The sequence below is a fragment of the Sarcophilus harrisii genome, chromosome 6 (assembly GCF_902635505.1).
Source record: "Sarcophilus harrisii chromosome 6, mSarHar1.11, whole genome shotgun sequence".
NCBI lineage: Eukaryota > Metazoa > Chordata > Mammalia > Dasyuromorphia > Dasyuridae > Sarcophilus > Sarcophilus harrisii.
Genome location: NC_045431.1, coordinates 128,673,660 through 128,691,899, shown reverse-complemented (window position 1 = coordinate 128,691,899; position 18,240 = coordinate 128,673,660). Strand labels below are relative to the sequence as shown.

Below are 18,240 nucleotides of genomic sequence, written 5' to 3'. Positions count from 1 at the left end.
TCACTCACCCCATGTCTCTGTATTCTAGCTCTTTGTACTGGTCAATTTTTCCTCCTAGAACACATCTTCTCCTGATTTCCACCTCAGAAAATCAATCCCTCACCTCCCTCAAGCACCATCATTTAGAGGAAGCCTTGTTGATTCCCCCAAGTGCCAATGCCCCTCCCCCTATTATTTCTTCTGTATAGACATACATAAGGCATGTTGTCTCTCCAATAAAATGCAAGCTCTGTAAGAGCAAGGATTGTTCCATTCTTTGTATTTGTACCCCAAATGTTTAATACAATGCCTGGAACATAGCAGATGCTTAATAAATGTTTGTCAGTTGATGGGGGACCTTTTCCCAAGTTAGGGTTGAAAAAATTAATGTGTTAGAGATAATGTATGATCTCGAAATTTAAAATTAAGTTCAGAAGTTTTATTTATGTCATCTCATTTGATCCTTACCACCAATTTACACATGAAGAAATTGAGGCTGAAAGAGTGATTTTCCCAGAAGAAGAAAAACTTGAATCCATATTTTTTTTGGCCTCCTAGTACCCGTAAAAGTGCTTTCCTCACAACAGCAAGGCAGTATAAATATAATTAACACCATTTTGTAGAGAGGGTGTTTAAGGAAGGATGCAAATAGAAAGATAAATGTCTATCTCCAGGAAAGCAAATCAATGAAGAGAAAGAATAGTGAACCTGAGATCAGAAGACCTGGGAGAGTTCAGGCTCTACCTCTTACTAGATTTGTGACCGTTAGGATATTTGTGAAAAATCTGATACCTCAGTTTACTAGTGTGTAATGGGGTATGTGTAAGGGGGAGTTTAGAGCCTAGGTCCAATGTAAACTCTGAGTTCTGAATCTGTTTCTTCATCTGCCAGAAAAAAATTTAAAAAGGAGAAAGAGAAGAAGGTATTAGACTAGATGAGTGCTAAGGTACTATCTAGTTCCAAATTCTATGACCTCTCTATTAATACCCACGTACATCATAACCAACCAAATTCAAGTTTGTATAAGAAAGAGAAAAAGAGTATTAAATGTATGTTTTATGGAAGGACAAGATACAATGAACAAATTCTTAATACCTGGCATAGAACATTTTCTGCACCACATGTCACTAATAAATTATAAATAATCATCCTAAGGATTAGAGCTGATAGGTAGAATTAGATAAAATTTTATTTGATGGCATGTTTCACTATACACAATATCTGGTTTTCCTATAAAAATCATTAGGAATACCCTATCTTCATTGGTTTCTTAATAGTTGCTTTTGTTTCACTAAATCACCTAGACAAAGAACTTGGCCAATCAATCCTAGAGGAAGCCTCAGGAAACTTGATCACCAGAAGTGTTTATTTTTAACATTTTAAAATTCCCCAAAGTAAAATCAGAACATCATCTCAATTAAACACTTACAGGGTCATAAAATCCTGAGGGAAATAGTGAGTCATTCACTATTCAGACAATTACCAAAAATGTTCACCTACAAAGACACTGGGGTGAACTAGCATCAATTCTGGCTCTCTGACTCTTGCCGGTTGTGTGTGGATGAGCAAGATCTCTCAATACACATAAATAACTAAGACTATATGATAGGAAGCAGTGCTGAGTTGCGTCCTTGGGTATAGCTTCCACATGGGAAATTCCCCAACCTAATGATAAAACATCAAATCCCGACCTCAAAATGCTGCCAACCTCCAGCAGCACGGAAAATTGAAAATGAAGCTAGGCACTCTGAAAAGGACACAGCTAAAATCCAACCTCCTTATTTCATATCACCAACAAGGATTTATTAGTTCTTACTGTATATAAGGCACTATACAAAACAAATGGGGACACAGAAGGGACAAAAACATGGTCTCTGCCTTTCAGGAGCTCACATTTTTAAGGGGAAACACTGTGCAAACAAGAGGAAACTGAAGCCAAAAGTTAAACAAGGCCCAAGATAATATGGGAACTAACAGGCAGGGCCGGGATTGGAACCTAATTCCCCTGGACTTCAAATTAAACACTCTTTCCACTATACAATTTCTCAAAGTCCAAGGCTACTTTGTATAATTTTTTAAAAAGTAATTAAAAGCAGGGATGAGGCATATGAAATTATAATGTTGGACTTTATCCTCTGCGGATCAGTTTAGCTTAATTTTTTTCTCTCTTCTATACATTAAAAAAAATTCTATTATAAAACATATCAGAATTCAAAGCCTAGTTAACTGTTTGACTCTGGGCAAGTAAAGTCAATTCACTTCTTAGCTTCAGTTTCTTCATCTGTATAATGGAAGATAAGCAATAGATTTTTTTAATTCCCAGGGTGCTTTTGAGGATCAAATGAAATAAGATGTAAAATGCTTCTCTGAAAGCCATAAAATTCTGTATAAATGTTAAATTTAAAAATTATTCCATGGAGGAACTTTAGGCAATATAAAAAGAAGATATAAAACAGTAAAAATCTATTTTTTAAAACAATAAAAGCTGGTTATAGATGTCTATATTCACTTTTCCAAGGCTACAATAGTGATGGGCTCTCTTAAAAGATTCCCTCATACCTAAACCAGGTAGGTTGAAAACAGAGAAAGAAAATTATAGACCAATCTCCCTAATGAATATTTATGCTAAAATCTTAAATAAAATATTAGCAAAAAGATTGCAGAAAGTCATCCCCAGGATAATACACCATGACTAAGTAGGATTTATACCAGGAATGCAGGGCTGGTTCAATATTAGGAAAACTATTAGCATAACTTACTATATCAATAATCAAATTAACAAAAATCATATAATCATCTCAATAGATGCAGAAAAAGCATGTGATAAAATCAACATCCATTTCTATTAAAAAACACTTGAGAGTAAAGAAATAAATGGACTTTTCCTTAAAATAGTCAGTAGCATCTATTTAAAACCATCAGTAACCATCATATACAATGGGCATAAACTGGAACCATTCCCAGTAAAATCAGGAGTGAAACAAGGTTGCCCACTATCACCATTACTATTCAATATTGTATTAGAAATGCTAACTTCAGGAATAAGAGTTGAGAAAGAGATTAAAGGAATTAGAATAGGTAATAAGGAAACCAAATTATCACTCTTTGCAGATGGTATACTTAGAGAACCCCAGAGATTCTACTAAAAAGCCATTAGAAATTATCTATACCTTTAGCAAAGTTGCAGGATACCAAAAAACCCACAAAAGTCATCAGCATTTTTATATATCACTAACAAAGTCCAACAGTTAGAGTTACAAAGAGAAATTCCATTTAAAGTAACTGCCAATAGCATAAATATTTGGGAATCTATATGCCAAGGGCAAGTCAGGAACTATATGAGCAAAACTACAAACACTTTCCACACAAATAAAATCAGATCTAACCAATTGGAAAAATATTAAATGTTCTTGGAGAGGTCAAGCAAACATAATAAAGATGACAATACTACCTAAACCAATCTATTTATTTAGTGCTATACCTATCAGACTCCAAAAAAAACTATTTTAATGACCTAGAAAAAATAACAAAATTCATCTGGAAGAACAAAATTTTGGTCAAGACTTTCAAGGGAACTAATGAAAAAAAAAAAAAAAAAAATCAACTGAAGGTGGCCTAGCTGTACCAAATCTAAAACTATATTATAAAGTAGCGGTTATGAAAACCATTTGGTATTGGCTAAGAAATAGACTAGTTGATCAGTGGAATAGGTTAGGTTCACAGGACAAAATAGTCAATAACTTAATCTAGTGTTTGACAAAACCAAAGACCCCAGCTTTTGGGATAAGAATTCACTGTTTTTTTGACAAAAACTGCTGGGAAAAGATGGAAATTAGTATGGTAAAAACTAGACATTGACCCACACTTAACACTGTACACCAAGATAAGGTCAAAATGGGTTCATGATCTAGGCATAAAGAATGAGATTACAGATAAATTAGAAGAACATAGGATAGTTTACCTCTCAGACCTGTGGAGGAGAAAGGAATTTGTGACCAAAGAAGAACCAGAGAACATTATTGATCACAAAATAGAAAATTTTGATTATATCAAATTGAAAAGCTTTTGTACAAAGAAAACTAATGCAGACAAGATTAGAAGGGAAACAATAAACTGGAAAAACATTTTTATAGTCAAAGGTTCTGATAAAGGCCTCATTTCCAAAATATATAGAGAAATGATTCTAATTTATAAGAAATCAAGCCATTCTATATCCCAAAGAGATTTTAAAGAAGGGAAAGAAACTTGTATGTGCAAGAATGTTTGGGGTAGCCCTCTTTGTAGTGGCCAAAAACTGAAAACTGAGTGGATGCCCATCAATTGGAGAATGGCTGAATAAATTGTGGTATATGAATATTATGAAATATTATTGTTCTGTAAGAAATGACCAACAGGGTGATTTCAGAAAGGCCTAGAGAGACTTACATAAACTGATGCTGAGTGAAACGAGCAGGACCAGAGATCATTTTATACTTCAACAACAATATTATATGATGATCAATTCTGATGTGGCCCTCTTCAACAATGAGATGAACCAAATCAATTCCAATAGAGCAGTAATGAATTGAACCAGCTACACCCAGCGAAAAAACTCTGAGAGATGACTTTGAACCACTACATAGAATTCCCAATCTCTCTATTTTTGTCCGCCTGTATTTTTGATTTCCTTCACAGGCTAATAGTACACTATTTCAAAGTTCGATTCTTTTTGTACAGCAAAATAACTGTTTGGACATAAATACATATATTGTATTTAATTTATACTTTAACATATTTAATATGTATTGGTCAACCTGCCGTCTGGGGGAGGGGATGGGGGAGAAGGAGGGGAAAAATTGGAACAAAAGGTTTGGCAATTGTCAATACTGTAAAATTACCCATGCATATAACTTGTAAATAAAAAGCTATAATAAAAAAATTTTTGGAAAAAAATCAAGCCATTCTCCAATTGATAAATGGTGAAAGGATATGAACAATTTTCAGATGAAAAACTTGAAACTATTTCTAGCCATATGAAAAGATGCTCCAAGTCATTAGTCATCATAGAAATGCAAATTAAGACACTCTGAGTTACCACTACACACCTGTCAGATTGGCTAAGATGACAGGAAAAGATAATGCTGAATGTTGGAGGGGATGTGAGAAAGCTGGGACACTGACACATTATTGGTGGAATTGTGAATATATCCAGCCATTCTGGAGAGCAATTTGGAACTATGATCAAAAAAGTTATCAAATTGTGCATACCCTTTGATCCAGCAGTGTTACTACTGGGCTTATATCCCAAAAGATCTTAAAGAAAGGAAAGGGACACACATGTGCAAAAATGTTTGTGGGCAGCCCTCTTTGTAGTGGCTAGAAACTGGAAATTGAATGGATGCCCATCAATTGGAGAATGGCTGAATAAATTGTGGTATATGAATGTTATGGAATATTATTGTTCTGTAAAAAATGACCAGGAGGAGAATTTCAGAAAGGCAGACTTGCAAGAACTGATGCTGAGTGAAATGAGCAGGACCAGGACATCATTAGATATACTTCAACAACAATACTATATGATGATCAGTTCTGATGGATGTGGCCCTCTTCAACAACGTGATGAACCGAATCAGTTCCAATAGAGCAATAATGAATTGAACCAGCTACCCCTAGCAAAAGAACTCTGGGAAATGAGTGTGAACCACTACATAGTATTTCCAATTCCTCTGTTTTTGTTCACTTGCATTTTTTATTTCCTTCACAGGTTAATTTTACATTATTTCAAAGTCCAATTCTTGTGCAGCAAAATAACTGTTTAGACATGTATACATATATTGTATTTAACATATACTTTAACATATTTAACATGTATTGGTCGACCTGCCATCTGGGGGAGGTGAAGGGGGGAGAAGGAGGGGAAAAGTTGGAACAGAAGGTTTTGCAAGGGTCAATGCTGAAAAATTACCCATGCATATATCTTGAAAATAAAAAGCTACAATTAAAAAAAAAAATGATGATTTTATTAAAAAAAAAAAAAAAAAAAAAAAAAGATTCCCTCAACAATTAAAAGACAAAATCCAATCAAAGTAAGCTTTACCCAGGACCCCCTCCAACTTCCAATCATTATCATTCTCAACAACCAGAGTTCAGCCTCTCCCTCACTTGACAGAGCCTCAGAATAGGGTGTTTTACTAATAACCTTTTAATATGTCACGGACCTCTTTGGCAATCTGCAGAGGACATAAGACTTCTCAGAATCATGTTTTTGCTTTTAAATGTTTAAAATATACCCAATTGTAACCCCGAAACCAATTACATTGAATACAATGATCAAATATTAAAAAATAAAAAATTTCAAGTGTAGAACTTGGAATCAAGAAGGCCCAAGTTTGAAACTTGCCTCAGATATAGCATAGTTGCCCAGTTATGAATCAGAATGCAGAAGCTCACAGTTGCTTCTAAATTTAGACAGGCAGACAAACAGAAGGACAGATATAAAAGGTTCCAAGATCAAATATAAAATCTGGTCCTCCACTATGTGGCCCTTTCTTACCTTTCCCATCTCCTTACTCATCCCTCTCTCTTCTAAAGTTCTCTAAGGCCTGGGGACTCAGGGCTCCTTTGAGTAGACACTGCACCTACTCTGGACATTTCCCTTGACATTTTCTTCTCACCTCTGCCTCTTGGCTTCTTTCAAGTATCAGCTAAAATCCCACTTTTTGTGAGAATCCTTTCCTGGACCCCTTTAATATTAGCAAGTATCTTCCATTTCCTATATAGGTCTTGTAGGGACAGTTCTTTTCATGTTCCCCCCATTAGAAAGAGAGCTCCAAGGGCAAGGTCTGTGTCTCTGCATCTTTGTGTACAATGGCTACCTCACAGGCTTGTGGTGAGCATCAAATAAGACAACATATATAAAAAGTACTTTGCAAACTTTAGGTCCCTCGATAAAGAATTCTGTCAGTCGTGTCTGTCTCTCCATGATCCCATTTGGGGTTTTCTTTGCCATTTCCTTCTCCAGCAAACAGAATAAAATGACCTGTCCAGGTCACACAGCACTAAGGATAATCACCTGTCGCCCTAAATGCAGGCCTGAGCCACTGCTCCACCCTGAAGCTACAATAATAATTGCCAGCTCCCAGACTCTGAGATTGAATGCGATAACACATGTGAAGCCCTAAGCAAATTTTAAAAGGTTTCATAAATACAGGCTATTATCATTATTGTTATTAACAACAGCAGCAGCCAGTTTCCAGGTTTGTGAGAATCCAACACGCGGATCTTTGCCAGTTTTCAAGGGCTTTATAAATGATGACAACAGTAATATAAGTGATATTAACAATGACAACAATGGCAGCGGCAGCCAGCTCCCAGGCTGTGGCGAAGCTCCTATGCGACGCCCTCTGCAAAGTTCAAAGAGCTCTGCAAACTCCGTTAGCCACAATAACCACAAATTCTCACCCCCCACGGCCCGGCGGTAGTCCCGGTCCCGCATTACCGTCGGCGCATTTGTACTGGCACAGCCCGTCCTCGCCACCCAGCAGGTCCAAAGCCGCATTCAGGTACGTGTCAATGCGGTGGACGCCGTTGCGGATGGTCCTCAGCGTGGCCCGCCAGTCCGTCGCATCGTCCTGGGGGCAGGCCCCGGGGGCCGCCCCGAGCAGCAGCAGCAGCGCCAGCCAAGCCGGCAGAAGCCGGGACCCCATCGCCCGCCTTTCCGAGGCCACAGACAACGTCTCGGCGGCGGGCGTCCTCCGCATCGGCCGCACGCCCGGGCTCAGCCGCCCGGTTCGGCCTGCTCCATGCCGCCTGGGCGGAGAGCTCCCCCAGCACACACCTGTGCCCGGGCGGCTGACGGAGCGCGGAGCCCCGCAGGCTTCACCTGGTGCCCGTGTGGCGTCATCCTTCTCCGGCGTGCGGACGGGAGGCTCTCGGCGTGCTGGCGTCACCTCGGCGTGCATCACGGCGGGCGGGGCGGGAGTAACACTAGAAAAAAGAAGCAGGGAAATGGGGAGAAAGGCGGGAGTTGTTCAAGGAGCAACAAAACTTTAAGCATTTTTTTAAAAAAAAATTTATTATAGCTTTTTATTTACAAAACATATGCATGGGTAGTTTTTCAACACTGACCCTTGCAAAACCTGTTCCAACTTGTCCCCTCCTTCCCCCCACCCCCTCCCCTAGATGGCAGGTAGTCAAATACATGTTAAATATGTTAACTTATATATTAAATGTAATATATGTATACATATTTATGCAGTTATTTTGCTGCACAAGAAAAATCAGAGAAGGAAGAAAAAAACTGCAAAAGAAAACAAAATGCTACCTTCTGAATCTAATTCTTCCTGTGCAACAAGAGAACTGTTCAGTTCTGCACACAGATACCTTGGATATACTGTGACATATTTAACATGTATAGGACTGCTTGCCATCTGGGGGAGGGGGTGGAAAGAGGGAGGGGAAAAGTCGGAAGTGAAGTGAGTGCAAGAGATAATGTTGTAAAAAATTACCCTGGCATGGGTTCTGTCAATAAAAAGTTATAATTATTTTTAAAAAAGAAAAGAAAATGCAAGCAAATAACAGAAAGAATGGAAATGCTATGTTGTGGTCCACACTCATTTCCCATAGTTCTCTCTCTGATTCTCTTCATTACTGAACAATTGGAAGTGGTTTGGATCATCTCATTGTTGAAGAGAGCCACTTTCGTCAGAATTGATCATTATATAGTATTGTTGAAGTGTATAATGATCTCCTGGTCATGCTCATTTCACTTAGTATTAGTTCTTGTAAGTCTCTCCAAGCCTCTCTATATTCTTCCTGTTGATCATTTCTTACAGAACAATAATATTCTATAACATTCATACGCAACAATTTACCCAATCATTCTTCAATTGATGGGCACCCATTCAATTTCCAGTTTCTAGTTTTTGTACAAACAAAACTAATGCAGACAAGATTAAAAAGGAAGCAATAAACTGGGAAAATATTTTTACAGTCAAAGATTCTGATAAAGAACTCATTTCCAAAATATATAGAGAATTGACTCTAACTTATAAGAAAGCAAGCCATTCTCCAATTGATAAATGGGCAAAGGATATGAACAGACAATTCTCAGACAAAGAAATTGAAACTATTTCTAGCCATATGAAAAGATGCTCCAAGTCATTATTAATCAGGGAAATGCAAATTAAGACAATTCTGAGATACCACTATACACCTGTCAGAATGGTGAGAATGACAGGGAAAGATAATGCGGAATGTTGGAGGGGATGTGGGAAAACAGGGACAGTGATACAATGTTGGTGGAATTGTGAACGCATCCAGCCATTCTGGAGAGCAATTTGGAACTATGCTCAAAAAGTTATCAAACTGTGCATACCCTTTGACCCAGCAGTGTTACTACTGGGCTTATATCCCAAAGAGATTTTAAAGAAGGGAAAGGGACCTGTATGTGCACGAATGTTTGTGGCAGGTCTCTTTGTAGTGGCCAGAAACTGGAAACTGAGTGGATGCCCATCAATTGGAGAATGGCTGAATAAATTGTGGCATATGAATATTATGGAATATTATTGTTCTGTAAGAAATGACCAGCAGGATGATTTCAGAGAGGCTTGGAGAGACTTGCACGAACTGATGCTGAGGGAAATGAGCAGGACCAGGAGATCATTATATACTTCAACAACAATACTATATGATGATCAATTCTGATGGACGTGGCCATCTTCAACAATGAGATGAACCAAATCAGTTCCAATAGAGCAGTAATGAACTGAACCAGCTTCACCCAGCGAAAAAACTCTGAGAGATGACTTTGAACCACTACATAGAATTCCCAATCCCTCTATTTTTGTCCATCTGAATTTTTGATTTCCTTCACAGACTAATTGTACAATATTTCAAAGTCCGATTCTTTTTGTACAGCAAAATAACTGTTTGGACATATATACTAATATTGTATTTAATTTATACTTTATTATATTTAACATGTATTGGTCAACCTGCATTTAACTTATAAAAAATGTTGCGGTTCAAGCAAATAATGTGCAGTGTCATCTTTGAAAGAATTCTCCAAATCAAGTAAAGGCATTTATTAAGATGAATTGAGAATCAATCATTTAGGGCAATACTTCTTTTAAGAATTTAGCAGGACTTAGCTACCCAACAAATCAAGACAAAGATATATAGATTTTGAGATTATTGGAGGAGTTTTGTAACATGGGGAGATTCAAAAGTCTTGATAGAACTGTACATATGGTTACCTAGACGTACAGAAAAGCCCATCGGGGGAGATATTAATGTACCATAATGATATTACGATTAGCCTGACTTCATAAGTTAATCAATAGAACAGCAAAGAAGGATAGTGTGTGGGCACTATGTTAAAAGATTAATTAAAGTTTGTGATTCAATGTCTTGGTCTACATTCTGTTGGTGCTACTTTTTTAATGGTTGATTTCTATGGCATGTCTAGACTAGATGGATGATGGAATTATAGACCATGTAGATCTGTACCTGTACCTGTCAGCTAATGATTGAGGATTTCTGTGGAGTTTGATCTGGGGAGGGAGCAGGTTTGAACTGGGGGCAACAATCAGAATCCCATCACCTACTATATGGAAGAATTGTGTGAACCAAACTGACTCCATTTTAAGACTTCAGTTTCATTTTCCTATAAATTCCACTGGCTTACTAATCTTAGGAATTGAGTAACATCCCATTTTACATCTGGAGAAGTCCATCTGATTACTCTCTCTCCTCCTAATTCTTGAAATTTCATTTATCTGTTTCCCAACTCAGAAAGTCCTTCATCTTTCCTCCAATTAGAAATCAGATGAACTAATCTTTATATGGGTCCAGGGCCAAGCTGAAGAGGCTAGTCCCAATCTGTTATACAACTGATATGCATTACTTACAAAATCAATGTGCTTGGAAGCTTGAACATTTGTTTCCTCAGTTTTTCAGATTTTATCTGTCATATATGTTCCAGGCACTATATTAAGTACTTAGCAATACAAAGAAAGGCAAAAGATAGTTCCTGCCCTTGGAGCACTCACACTCTATTGGAGAATAGATTCAGAATCAGGAACATCTACATTCAAATACAATTTCAAATATTTATTAGCTGTAGACCTGGGTAGATTCTTCTCTGGGTCTTGGTTTTCTAATCTATAAAATGAGATAGTTACAACCAGTGAGATCTCTTTGAGCTCTGAATTCTGATCCTATAATTCCATTATAAAACAAAGCTCCCCTGGAACTGATTCCAAGTAAAGTGCATGTATCCAGAGATAGGGCCATTTTGAGTGGGAGAGGACAAGCACCTCTATGCTTCTGGGTCTAGGAGTAATTGTTGTTAAATATGCAAGAATTGACCTTTTGCTCTGAAACTTCAGTATCAATCATATCATATCTGAAATATTTGTTATTTGTCCTAACTTTTTCTTTCTTTCCTTTTCTCTCTAATCCATCATCCGCACAGCTGTCAAATTGATATTCCTCAAGCACAGGTCTGAACATATTGCACTCAGTTGGTTTAGAAGCTCCAGTAATTCCTTATTGCTTCTAATATCAAATGCACATTTTTCTGCTTCTAAATTGAAGCTCACTACGAGCAAGCTCTAAACCATCTTTCTAGGTAGACTAAATATGATTTCCCTTCATGTAGCCACCTTTCAAGCCAAAACAGCCTACTTGCTGAGTCAAGGCTTAAACTCATGTTATTTTTTACTTCTCCAAAAGGCCTTCCTTCATTCCCCTCAATCTCTGAGGGGAATGCTCCCAAATGACCATACTTATTTTGCTTTTCTTATCTATAAACATATTGTTTCTCCACAGCAAAATGTATGATCTTGGATAGCAGAAATTGTTTTGATTTTTGCTTTTGTACTCTCCTTTCTTGGAGCCCAGAACAGTAAACAAAAGTTAAGCAAACCTGAATTTGTCTCATCTCTAAAAAATAATAACTTACGAGACTGAAAAAAACATGAAATTTCTCAGTGCTATAGACAACTGTCTAAGCTACAGAGAAGGTGCTGACCTATATTAGTGAAGGGAGTTTATTTGGCACGTCTTTAAATGGTTGAACTGAATTTAGACAGTCCAAAATACTTCATATTCTTGTGTGGTATATCATATTTATTGTGTCATTCAATTATTTAGTCATTCAAGTTGTGTCCAACTTTTTGTGACCCTACTTGGACTTTTCTTGGAAAAAATATTGAAGTGATTTGCCATTTTCTTGTTGAACTCATTTTAAAGATAAGGAATATAAGGTATACAGGGTTATTGATTTGTACATGGTCATCTAGCTAATAAGTGGCTGAGGCTGGATTTGAATTCAGGTTAACCTGACTCCTGTTCTGGTGCTATTTACTGCACCATCTAGCTTCACCATATCGTATTTAACTTACTTGTATAAAGTTGTTCTTTAGAGGGTCTCCTTTTGTAAGCTAGTACAAAGGTGTGGCTCAAGTCCACAATAACCCAAACAAATTCATCAGTGCCCACCAGAAGATGTGAACTAGTTAACAAGTGCCCTGGCTCAGATTATTTCCCCACAATTTAACAAGGTGTTCTCCTAACTCATTTCAAAGAATTGTTAATAAGTTGGGAAAATAAGAAATCATAGGATTATAATTGAGAAAAGAAATGAATTTCTGAAATCATCTAGTCCAAATTCCTCATTGAAATGAGGAAATAAGGAAATGAGAAATGAAATAAGGAAACTTAACTAGCCCAAGGGATACAGAGTGCCATAAGTAATAGAAGTCTTAAACAAAGTCTTGACGTTAAGCCTACTATGTCAGCCAAACTTACTTCTGGTCACTACTATTACCTAACTAAATCCTCTTGTCATAGGTTTCAATTCCTCACTCATCCTAGGCCATATCATCTGTCCTATTTTCCACAGTTTTCCTAGATGTTTCCACCTTGATCCAATGAGGAAATTTGTGCTTAATGCTTCCTTGTCAATTAATCAAATTAAGGTCAATTAAGGTGACCCACCTTGAAGTCTCATTTGCCTGGATTCAGAACAATTTCCCATTTCACACTCATCTACTATCACTATTGGATAGGCACAGTGAGAACTAATTTCTCACATATCTATTCTATCTAAGTAATAAGTGACTTTCCTCCTCAAAATGATAAAAACAAAAATAGTTGTAAAATAGTAGCTGTAGATTTATGCTACATTTATGATGACTATACTGTGTTTGATATGTGTGTCATGTTACCTTAGAGATATCTCCTGGGGGTTAAAGACTGGCTCTATTCTCTATCTAATTCTTAAAATGTTATGAGTATTCAATAATTTTTGTGAAGGTCTCACCCTTGTCGTTTCTATTGGGGAGAAAAGCCCATGCTTTGATAGCAGCAACGGCAATTTGCTCATCTGCTGCTATGGAGTAATTAATCTGTATTGAAATTTCTGCATAAGAACCTACACCTGTTAGTTGGTCATAGGTGATTGACCTTCATAAAAATTGCACAAGAACCAAATGAACCCTTTGCTGATTTTGTGGGACCTTTGTAGACAGCTATTATACAAACTAATGGTGAAAATGCAGTAACAGACATTTTGATAAGGCAACTTGCTAAAGAAAATGCTAATGAGGTCTGCAGAAGAATTATACTAGGACTGGGCAAGGATGCTCCTTTAGAGAAGATCATAAGACGCTGTGCCATAGTGAGCACAAATGCCTTTTATAGCCAGGCTATGATGCAGACTTCCCAAGACCCAAACACAGGAAGACAGGGTCCCTTTTGGCAAGGGACTTCCAGAGAGACTTGTCAATGCTTTCAATGTGGTAATGTAGGGCATTTGAAAACTCAATGTTGGCATAGAGACAGAATGAGAAAACAGGGTGGAGAACAAGACTCAATACCCCATGTCCAAAATGCAAGAGAGGCTTCCATTGGGCCTCAGAATGTAGACTGATTCATGGAAACTGGATGAGAGGCCCAGCTCCAGGGCCCCAGGCAAAAAAACACTTGGGCCATGATGGCAGATGATGCTACACCCAGAGTGCCTAGAAGTCCAGTACCCAGACATGACCAATCAGCCAGGAAGCCATCTGATGGGAGAAAGGGATTACAATTGAAGAGAATAGAGTTGTATGCAACTGGGACAACTGAGATACCCCCTGGAGAGGTGAAGTCTGTTCCTCTCCAGCCTATGGATCCCTTGCCTCCAGGCACAGTAGGCTTGACCATTTCACCTCCTGAGAGTACATACAAAACAGTGTCCATCCATACACTGATGTGGGAAACTGGGGAATGTGTAGATAATATCCCAGTCACTAATACAGGTAGACAATGTGTGACTTATCACCCAGGAGAAGTAGTAGCATCAGGTTTACTGATACAGAATCCTAATAATTAATAATAATAATATCAAATTAATTAATTAATAATTAACTTAGCTGAGCCCTATAAAAGATATGAATGGACAGTTTTGCCACAGGGAATAAAAAACAGCCTATTATGTGTCAAATCTATGTTGCTGTTGCTCTTAGTCCAGTAAGAAAAGCATTTCCAAAAGTAATGTTATTAAATTACATGGATGATATATTGGGATGTGCACCTGAGGAGCAAATGTTAGAAGCATGTCTACAAAAGACCATGGAAACACTAAGGTACCACAAATTACACATAGTTCCAGAAAAAAATTCAAAGACATGCTCCTTTTCAATATTTAGCATATGAAGTATACCCTAAAGTGCTTATAGTACAAAAACTTTCCTTAAGAACAGAGAAGCTAAACACCTTAAATGACTTTCAGAAATTGATAGGAGATATCCAATGGATGCGTCCAGTGTTAGGCTTGACTACCTATCAATTACAACTATTATATGACATTTTAAGGAGAGAAAGTGCTTTAAACTCACCACGCCAGCTTACACAAGAAGCTCAAGAGGCTTTGAGAGAAGTTAAACTGACTTTATCCAATGTAGTTGAAAGACTCACTCAAAAACCCTTGGAAATATCAGTTTTTGCTACACAAGAGGCTCCCACAGCAGTCCTTCATCAAGGAGACAGTGTGATAGAGTGGGTGAACCTCCCAGCACAACCAGAACAAAGCCTTACTCCTTACCCAGTGCTTGTGGCTAGAATTTTATTAAAGGCCATTAAGTGAGCAGTACAATTATTTGGGATAAGACCTGACAAGATATACACCTTTTATACTAATGCACAAATTAATGTGTGCTGTGAAACCATCCCAGAATGGCAAATTTTATTAGCCACGGCTCCAAATTTTACACATGGGTCTCCATTAAAGATAACCAGACTATTACACAACTGAAGATGAATTCTTGAAGAAAAGATTTCTAAAGTTCCTCTTAAAAGACCAACTATCTTTACAGATGCATCCAAACATAATATTTGTGCTGTATACTCTCATGACTTCACTATAAAGAGAATAGTCAGAACTCCTTTTCAGTCCACTCAGCAGAATGAATTGTATGCAATCATTCTAGCGCTTACTTATTATCCAGGAGAAATAAATACAATATCTGATCTGGCCTATTCAGTAGGTGTGGTACAAAGAATTGCCATAGCCCAAATAAAATTTGTAGCCTCTAATATATATCAGTTCTTTAAGGAACTTCAAGAGCAATAAGAAAGCATCTAGGTAAGATTTATATCTTGCATGTCCACTCTCATAGTGGACTCCCAAGTCCTATTTTTGATGGTAATTCAAAGGCAGATAGTCTTCTATGTTAGCTAATACTCCTTTATTTCAAGAAGCCCAAGAATCTCATTCTAAATATCATCAGGCTGCTTGAGCTTTACGTTTACAATTTGGAATAACAAAAGAGGAAGCTAGGAACATAGTAAAAGCCTGTACAGCTTGCCTTCCTTTCCACGCTCCTACACTGCCTCCAGGGAAGAACCCTCATGGTTTGAGACCCAATGAAATTTGGCAAATGGATGTGACCCATTATAAATCTTTTGATATCTGTCTTTTATCTATGTTGTAGTAGACACCTTTTTAGGATTTATTTTTGCAATACCAGCAGCAAAAGAGACAGCCCGAGTGGTCACTGAATTCTTTATATTACCTTTTGCAATTATGAGTGTGCCACAAGCAATAAAAACAGATAATGGACCTGCATATACTTCTAAACATCTTGCACACTTTTGTGCACAGTGTAAGATTTTACACACCACTGGCATACCCTTTAATCCTCAAGGACAGGCAATATAGAGAGGAGAAACAGAGACATTAAGGCGTTCCTCCAAAAACAAAAGAAAGGGGGATCCACAGGTAACCCTAGAGAACTTCTAAATCTAGCTCTTTATACTATTAACTTCTTGATTTTTGACAAAGATGCACTGGCTCCGGCAGACAGGTTTTATAACCCACCAGAAGGTCAGTATCCAATGCGAGCAGCTCACTATCTTTAGATAATCGCCAGGTGATGTGGAGAGACCCAGAAAGTAGTGAATAGATAGGATAAGATAGGTTAACTGCTTGGAGGAGAAGGTTTGCTTGTATCTCTACAGATGGAGAAGGAATCAGATGGGTGCCAAAGAGCCATATTCGCCTTGTCCATTGGAGAGAGATGAAGCAAACCCTTGAAACAAAGGAGAAGACCCAAGAAAATTGAGTGGTTCTATTGCTGACTGTACCCACCACTGAAAGAGCATGGCAGTTATGGCATTTGACTCATGGACATCAAAAATTGTTGGACTTTAAAACCCTCAGGAATCATTGGAGTCTCTGAGACATGGTCAGACCTAATAGATGATCCTTTGGAGTCTCTGAGACATGGTCAGACCTAATAGATGATCCTTTTTATGACTTGAAAGCCCTCAGGAATCATTGGATTTTCTGAGAAATGATAAGACTGTTGCAGGACTTCAAAATCTCCTGGAATCATTGGATTCTCTAACACATAAAAAGACTGTTGCAGGATTTCAAAAACTTGCGGGGATCATTGGATTCCTTGACACGTGAAACAATGAACAATAGATTGGTTTTGGACTATCTCTTGGCTGCTGAAGAAAGAGTATGTGTGACTGTTGTTTATATATCCTCCTTCTAGGAGTTCTGGAACTCTTTTACAACACCATGTTGATTCATATTGTTTGTGATATCACTACTTGCATGTATAATTCATGTTTGTTACACCACATTGAGCCTGCACCGGCTGTGGGGAGAGTCATCATGAACAGCCTGTGCATTATTGCTGTGTGCTTGTGTAATACCTCTCATGCTGATGGGTTTGTGCATACCTGTTTCTAATAAGACCCTTCAGCCCAGAAACCTGCTAGCAATCCCTACTTCCATTTGGTGCTTTTCATCTCCCTTCTTGAGAAGTCAGGGAGGTCGTGATCATCTCCTTTTGGGGGCTTTCATCTCCCTGAGAAGTCAGGGATGGCATGACCACCTGTGCTCTAAAACAAAAGAAAGCGGGAGATGTAAAAGGCTGAAACTCTTGAGTTCATACACTGAGGTCAGACAACTGAGCACTTAAGGCTAATTACTTATTGGACAATACACTATTAGCATATGCTTGGAAAATGGCTCACCACACTATTCTGTGCTGGCTCCATCTGTTGGTATATACAGAGAATTGGAGGAGGGATTAGAGGGTGGAATAAGACAAGCCAGTGTGACTTCTGGCCTGGTGATAAAGAAGAGAGGTGTGGAGATTCCTGTGTCCATTCCTCTCATTTCGACCAAGAATAAAGACCAAGGACTTTTGCTTATCCTGACTTGGACTGATTCTAAAGTCTCCAGGGTGCTAACTAGATCTTCACAGATAAAGTTCCAAGGGAATTTAGCAAAGAGTTAGAAACAAGAAGATAATTTTATAAGAAAGAAGTCACTGATATGATAATCTTATAGCTTAGAGGTACAGTTGAGGAGCAGTAGGGGTGGGATACTTCCCATCCTTGAATTCTATGGTTTACTGACCAACAGATTGTTCTCTGATAGTCAGCTTTGTTTGTGGCACTCCCATGACTGAGTAGCTTTAGGGTTTCTCAGGGATTGCTATTTCTCTTTATGAGCTAAATCTCTTCAAGGGCAGAGTTGCCCCAGGTACTTGACTTTCTTGATTTAGGTGCCTCCCTGCTAAAGAAGGTGAGTTTGTGTCCACTCTTCACAATGGACATTTGAAAAGGGAGGGAAACTGTGTTCCCTTTAAAATTATCAGTCTGAACCTGTTCCCTTTAAAATTATCACATGAATTCCCTTTTTTGCTCTGAGAGATCAGAATCTCCCAGGCTCCAAAGAGTCTGGAGAAAGGGCCCATCCTCCCAGGATGAGAGAAG

The 18,240-nt window shown here is 38.0% G+C and overlaps 1 protein-coding gene across 2 annotated transcripts in view; it reads right to left on the bottom strand.

Annotated features, from left to right (window-relative positions):
• Positions 1 to 7,940, bottom strand: part of LOC100930545 (caspase-6) — a 48,476-nt gene extending 40,536 nt beyond the window's left edge. For both annotated transcript variants that reach the window (XM_012551997.3, XM_003772904.4), the window contains exon 1: positions 7,457 to 7,940. In XM_012551997.3, the coding sequence (XP_012407451.2) occupies positions 7,457 to 7,919 (463 nt within the window). In that variant the 5' untranslated portion in view covers positions 7,920 to 7,940. The remainder of the gene's footprint in view (positions 1 to 7,456) is intronic.
• Between the last annotated feature and the right edge of the window lie 10,300 nt (positions 7,941 to 18,240).